This window comes from Protobothrops mucrosquamatus, unplaced genomic scaffold, assembly GCF_001527695.2.
Source record: "Protobothrops mucrosquamatus isolate PMUCROS unplaced genomic scaffold, P.Mucros_1.0 scaffold1320, whole genome shotgun sequence".
Classification (NCBI taxonomy): domain Eukaryota; kingdom Metazoa; phylum Chordata; class Lepidosauria; order Squamata; family Viperidae; genus Protobothrops; species Protobothrops mucrosquamatus.
This window is the reverse complement of record NW_015387521.1, coordinates 63,687-70,846: the sequence shown is the minus strand read 5'-3', so window position 1 is coordinate 70,846 and position 7,160 is coordinate 63,687. Positions and strand designations below refer to the sequence as shown.

The window sequence follows — 7,160 nt, the reverse complement described above, 5'->3', positions numbered from 1 at the left end:
ATACATACAAAGTGTCCAGTTTAAAGGCATGTCATGAATTAGTATATTTTGGATCACCTGGTTCCAATCTTATTTTAAAAGTGATTTAACTCAGAATCAAACTTATCTTTAGATTTTTATTTGTTTTCTTCTTCAGCGAAAATGCTTTTTAGTAAACTATATACACATTTATGAATTCCCTTTTAATGCCTAAAATTAATTAAAATTATTCCACAATGCATTTACAAGAAAAAAAATATATAAAAAGTTACCAAAAGAAAAATGCAGACATAAGAAACATTTACAAAATTCAGAATATTGTTCTTGATCATGAAACAAAAACCCTTATAAATAAACAGAACCAAAAGAACCTTGTTTTATAAGAAGCACCCCCAAAAGTTTTAAGATGGTTCTTGACTTTATTTTTTTTTTTCTTTCATTAGGCTTTAACATCTTCAAACGAAGTTTGCCCCAATGGCGACCAGTTAATGCTTCTATATGGCAAAGAAGTTGGCATCGCCCAAACCTCTGCATTATTAATAATAATTAGCATATTCTTCTCAGTTGCTCTCCCCATCCCCGGACTGCTTAGTAAAATAAAAAAGGCTAGGTGGTTTGTGGGTGAATGATAAATACTGTACAAAAGGGGGGGGGGAAATCTCAGTTAAAACACAGTTCCTCTAAAACAACAACAGAAGGAATAATAACAATAATAATAATAACAACAACCCCCACTGGTTTCAAAACCTAGTTCTTTGGGCTGAGGAGTTAGCATTACAGCAACCTGTTACCTTTTTCTCTTCATTATCCTTTGTACTATGAGTGTTTGTTATAGTAATAATAATAATCAGGACTTCAGTGCATCGTCCTCATTCTGTACAAAAAGGGGCTGCGGGGAAGAATTGGGAAAAGGGACGGCGCAGAGGGAGCCAGCCCGCTCCAAGGAGCACATCCCCTTTGGCGGCAGGGCCGGCGGCGGCGGCGGCGGCGGGCGGCGTCGTCCATCCTTCGGTCCGTCTCAGATGTGCGTCAAGGGCACGGTGCCGTTCACCCCTGTGCTGGTGCCCTGATAGTGCTGGGGTAAGGAGTGGAGCCGGCTTTGGGCAGCGGCCGCGGCGGCGGCGGCTGCGGCGGCTGCAGCCGCTGGGTCCCCGCCTTCACTGCCGGGCAAGTACATACTGATCATTTCGCGCAGGTCCCCGGGACAAGGGGCCCGCGAGTGCGCTGAGGTGACGGGGGGGCTGACGCTAGGCTCGGATTTGACCAAGGACCCCAGCGCCCCGAGAGCTCCCGACGAGGCGGCGGCCGCGGCGGCGGCGGCGGCGGCGGCCGCAGCAGCCGAGTTCTGGTGCGGCTGGGCGCCGTAGGAGATGCCCCCGTAGGCCGACGGCGAGGCGCTCATGTAGCCCTGCGAGTTGGAGATGGGGCTGTACTGGAGGGCGCCCATGTCGTAGCGGTGCATCGGCTGGGGATTGTGCGGGTGCGGGTGATGGGCGTGGGCGTGCGGGTGGCCACCACTGCCCGGGTGCTGGCTGTAAGCGAGCTGCGCCTCTTGCATCATCGCCGCCGCCGCCGCCGCCGCCGCCACCGAGCCCGGGTACGCGCCGTTAGCCCAGCCGTTCATGTGCGGATAGCCGCCGCCGGAGCCTCCGCTGCCTCCGCCGGCGCTCCCGCCACCCCCGGGGCCGCCTCCCCCGGGACTCTCCAAGCGCTGGCCGACCCCGACGGGGCTCACTCCTACGCCCATCGCCCCCGGAGGGCCGCCCCCGGGACCGCCGGCGCCGAGCAGCCCGCCGGCCAGGGAATATTTGTCTTTCTTTAGCAAAGTCTTGGTCTTTCTCCTCGGCCGATATTTATAATCCGGGTGCTCCTTCATGTGCAGCGCCCGCAGGCGCTTGGCCTCGTCGATGAAGGGTCTCTTCTCCGCTTCGGACATGACTTTCCATTCAGCGCCCAGGCGCTTGGAGATCTCGGAGTTGTGCATCTTGGGGTTCTCTTGGGCCATCTTCCGCCGCTGGCCCCGCGACCAAACCATGAAGGCGTTCATGGGCCTCTTCACTCGGTCTTGGTTGGCCTTGGGACCCCCGCCGCCGCCACCTCCGCCGCCGCCGCCTCCTCCCGCACCGGTTTGGCCCGTCAGGTTGGTGGTGACCTGGGCTCCACCGGGGGAGTGCATGTCCGCCTCCATCATCATGCTATACATTCACGCAGTTTGCTAGGGGCCACCAGGCTCCACAATGTCAAAACATAGAGCAAAGGAGCCGCGCGTCTGCCGAGCGGAGGGGCGAAGCGAAACGCAGACGCAGGAGCCCGGGAGAGACGAGGAGGTGCCGAGGCGCAAGAAAGGATATAAGGGTGCACTACGACGATCAAAGGTAAGGAGGAGGAGGAGGGAGCCCCCAAGAGTCTGCCTGTGGGGGGGCACTCCGGTCGGTCCCTGTGAGCTTGAAGAAAGGGCGGGAGCGCGCGCGCGGGAATCTCCTCAGGCGGCAGCAAAACTTTCTTCCTCCGGGGACCGCCTCGGCCCGAGGCAAACGGCGGCGGCGGCGGCGGCGACTCGAACAGGTGCAAGGCGGAGAGCCGGGTAAAGAAGGGCGAAAGTCCCGCAGCTCCACCGCGCCGGGGAGACGGGAGAAAATGTCAGCCCGGCTCTCAAGGCTTCTTTTCGTCCTCTCGCCTGGTGCACGCGCGCTTCGCAGGCAGGACTCCCCTCTTTCTCGCCGCTGCCGAAGTGATCTAAGGCCCCCCCCTTCTCGGCTAACTTCCACCGGCGGAGAGACAGAGAGGAGGAGGAGGGAGGGAGGGAGGGAGAGCGCGGAGGGAGGGAGGGAGCGTGTGTGACTCGCATCCGCCGGTCCCAAGTGAACGGAGGGAAAGAGACAGGAAACCCCCCCTCCCCCTCTCTCACCTCAGCTCCCCGCAAAATCAAAAAGGGGAGAGAAGGGACGTAGTTAAATGATAAGCACCAAAGGAAAGGAGGAAGGGGGGAAAAGAAAGAGAGAGAAAGAAAGAAAGAAAGAAAGAAAGAAAGAAAGAAAGAAAGAAAGAAAGAAAGAAAGAAAGAAAGAAAGAAAGAAAGAAAGAGAAATATAGGAAGAAGGGGAGGAGAAAAGAAAGCCTCCAGCCAGGGAGCAGAACTTGCACAATAATTTGTTCTCGGTGGTTTCCCTCCTCGCGGCCGGAGGAACCAGGAAAGGAGGAGCAGCCGAGAGATTCGGCGAGAGAAGAGCCCGGGAGCCATACAAGGCGCCCCGAACTGGGATTAAATGAGTTTGCCTTGGCCAATGGGAGGGCGCCGGCGGGGGATGATTTGCATGGCGCAATTGAGGAGTGACGTCCGGAGGTGAGAAGTACAAACTCTTCTGGAGCTGGCGGGGAAGGGCGGGGGCGGAGAGGGTGTGAATCTCTGGGAGGGGCCACGGAAGGGGTCAGAGCCACCATTAAAACTCTACCCAAGCAGAAGCCGCGACGACGACGACGACGACAACAACAACAACAACAACAGAACCAACTGAAGTAAGCGGTAACAGCCATCAATTGCTACAACAGCGGCATCAATAACGGCATCAATTGCTACAATAACTTTTTGGAGGTCAGATGCCACAAAGGCCAGAGATTCTCATTGGAATCAGAATTCAGGAGGTGTTTTACCTACTAGCAGATCGGGCTGTTCAAAGTTTGAAATGCGCGCGCACGCAGGCACACAGACAGACACACACACAAACACAAGCACACATGGTGGTGCATATAGTTTAGCTGACCCAGCGTGTATCGCAACAAGTGGATTGGTAGAAAGTTTGCCACATGCAAATACAGTTTTGCTCCCAAATTGGAATTTGTATCTTATCTCAAAAAGGTTCTTTTTCTCTTTTTATCAATTCCTTTCTTAAGGCGGTGGAGTGTTTGTGTGGGTGCGTGTGCTTGTGCGTGTGTACATGCACGAGGGCCAATTGTAAAAAAAAAAGTCGCTGGGAAAGATAAAGTAAACTTTTAGATTAACCCTGTGGAATGATTTTATGAGTGTGCAACTTTATGAGTGTGAGCCAGCATGCCTATGTTGTATACCCATTTGATAAACCAATTCAGGCTGATCCTCTGATTTTGGAAAGCATGGAAGAAGGACTCATTGAACTTGTTTATTTGAAGTGATGAGAAGGGAACTGCCAACTAAATATGTGCTGCATAATCTTTTATGAATGTTATGAATGAGAGTTGTGTTATAAATAAGTGTCAGGTAAACTAGTTAAAACTGAGTTATATGAAAATTATTTTAAACTCTTTTTGAAATCTGATACGTTAATTTTAAGAATAAACACATAGAGGGATCCTTTGTATGTTTTATTGGTAGTAAGTCTTGTACCATTTAATTGCCCAAATAAATGTACCCTAAATTAAACTCCTAAATAAACTTTCTCTGATTTATGTCTTGATTGCAGTAATGGGTTTTTTTTTCCTGGATGATCATGTTAAACTTGTGATGTTCTACTGCCTCTCTTTTGGCTCCTATTCATAGGGCACACTTGTTCAAGAAGAACATTTTTAACAAGAGAAAGCTAGTACCCATATCCTAACTCAATATTTAGAGATATACAACTCCAAGATAGCACTTGCCGTCTTGTAATGTCTGTTATACAGTAGCTTACAGTTATTCCAATTTCTGCAGTTAACGAAATAGTTGGTCAAAAATGTTACGGCTTTGAGAGACCCAGTTATAACTGTTCAGGCCTGCAATCTAAATAAGGTGTGCTAATATAAGGTGGTACTATTTGGATTTCACTTCAATAGGTATGCAAGTTTGTATCTGCATGTTCGCATCCCACTGGTCCTTTTCAATTTGTTTTCTTAAATTATTGACTTTTGAGAACCTTTGGCACATTCAGTCTAAATGAATAATAAGTAGTTATGCAATAATAAAATATAACTAGAGAGTGTCAGATAATTCCTTCTGCATTCCATTACTGTTTTCAAAAAGTTGCTGTTATCAACTTTTTCACCCCATTAAATTGGCAACTTATTTGTTAGTACTGTAGTTAAAATACAACAGGAAATTATGATTATGGTTGATGCAACTAGATATAAGTATATTTTATGGTTTTCAAGTGAATGTATAATTGTAACTAAGTAGCAATATATTGCTTTATATATCTAAGTACATGGTTCCATCTGTGAGCAATAAATACAGTGTTCGTTTTCATATCGAGAAACATATATATCCCCCCCCCCGCAGAAAATGCCTTTCCTCAGATCTGCTTTTTCATAGTTTCAAAGGTTACCCATCTAGTGTCCAATCCATCCATTTTCTTCTGCAACATTTCTATGGTGCCGTTCTTTTCTTAATGTACACAGCCTTCCAAGGCTGAACACAGAGAGAAAATAGCATATATTTCCCGGGCAATGGTCTTTTGCACCAGATGAAAGACCTCTGAAGAACCATGAAGTTCCTCTATTTGCTGCTGTGGAAATTATTTCATTGGAAAAGAGCATTCTGTAGGAAGGCAGATCACCTTGACCTGATATCTCCCAGATGGGTATAGCTCCCAGGAGTCCAAGGTAGCATGAACATAAAATGTTTAAAATAGGAGCTAAAGACAGGTTGGAACAGTCATGGCAGTTAGCACTAAACCCAAACTATTCTGGAAACTTCTGGCAGGCTTTCTAGACCGGTTTCTCTTTGGTTCAACTGTGGTACCCTCAGAAAAAGTTCTGCTGACTATATACTTGAGAGCCTGAAGGGGATCCAGATGGAATAATATAAAGGAGACCCCATACCATTTCAGGGAATAAGATCTAAATAATCTTCCCCAACCTAATGTCTTTGCAAATTGTCAAATTTCAACTCTTTATCATTGTCAGCCAGAATGCACAGCAGCCATTTCAAAAGTACTGAGGACTAAGCTAAAAAAATAATTCATTCAGGATCCTCACTTGATAGGTGAAAGTGCCTTGCACTCAATGTGGAATTCAGGGTGGAATACTAATACTGAAAAATATAGAAAATAAGTTGTATCTTTTTCTGCAGGTAGGAGGGAGAGAGGGAGAGAAAGAAAGAGCGAGCACTGAACCGAACATCCAGATCTTAGACATGTTACTTTGGAAAACCCAGTTTATTTAAGACAAAGAGTTTAGTAATACTGAATTACTTATACTGTTCATGCTCAGAGTCTTATTGGATTGGGTGACTTATAAGCTCCAGTAAGTAAATAAGAAAATTAATGAATAAACAAGTACATTTCTTTCCATTTTACAGAATGTGAAATTGTTACATGTTCTCAGTTGATCAGTTATTAAACAATACTATACAAAGCGAAACAGAATACAGTGTAGAGGTTTATCCTGATCCATTTAAAGATGCAATTTTGTGAGCACTTATTCTGAAAAACTGTATGAAACTATATAGGGTTTACTCTTGAGTGGACATCTATAAACCCGAGCTGTCCTGTTTAGTTGTGCAATATGAAATCCATTGCTATATCATTTTTTGTCTTGATTTAGGAATGTATTTAATAACTCTCTGATATGTATGGTTCAGTTTTGAGAAACCCAGTTCAATCTTTCAAATTATTATGAGTATAACTTTGTAATATTCTGCACTGTTGGTGGGTTAGCAAGCTTTAATGTAGTTTATGCTAAAGTGGGACTAAGTCTGTGTAAGCAATCTACACCTGCAGATATGTGTTGTTGCTAAGTGACAAGTAAATGACAGCTGTTCTTGTTGATCCAATGGTAAACATGATGGTGCTTGGTGCCAAGATGCCTACACTGGACAAAGTGAGGAAAGAGATATCCTGAAGCTAATGCATTATTCTATAGTTTTTATCTAAGAAACCACACAACTGTTCTGGGGGGGGGGGGAGGGACAAACCATATCTGTATTATGCTGGTGCTGAATTGATCCTATGTGGATCTGCCTCAAAGTGAGATTAGGCCAGGAAGCTTAGGATCAGGCCACAGATGTTGCTAAGTAGAAAGGCCTACAAATCCTGTAAGTTCCTTCAGAGATTTTGATGCATACAAAAAAGTTCAGGAGTTGCTTTTCTTCAGAGGGACTAACTTCTTATACTCCCCTCAAAAAACTGTTGATGAGACTAGAAAAATGGCAATTAAATGGTCTAAGTGAGTGTCCAAACTCACTTAGGGGTTCATAGGCTTGTGGGTTCCTAAGCTTGTTCATTCTTCTAATT

The 7,160-nt window shown here is 46.4% G+C and overlaps 1 protein-coding gene across 2 annotated transcripts; it reads right to left on the bottom strand.

Annotated features, from left to right (window-relative positions):
* Positions 1 to 997: 997 nt before the first annotated feature.
* SOX1 (SRY-box 1) lies at positions 998 to 2,182 on the bottom strand. 2 transcript variants are annotated; one of them, XM_015821388.1, is made up of 2 exons: positions 1,669 to 2,182; positions 998 to 1,626 (listed from the first exon to the last, which is right to left on the bottom strand). In XM_015821388.1, the coding sequence occupies exons 1-2, from the start codon at positions 2,180 to 2,182 to the stop codon at positions 998 to 1,000; spliced, it is 1,143 nt and encodes a 380-aa protein (XP_015676874.1). The 2 variants fall into 2 exon arrangements, with proteins under 2 accessions (XP_015676874.1, XP_015676873.1); XM_015821387.1 differs by having other exon boundaries at positions 998 to 2,182.
* Between the last annotated feature and the right edge of the window lie 4,978 nt (positions 2,183 to 7,160).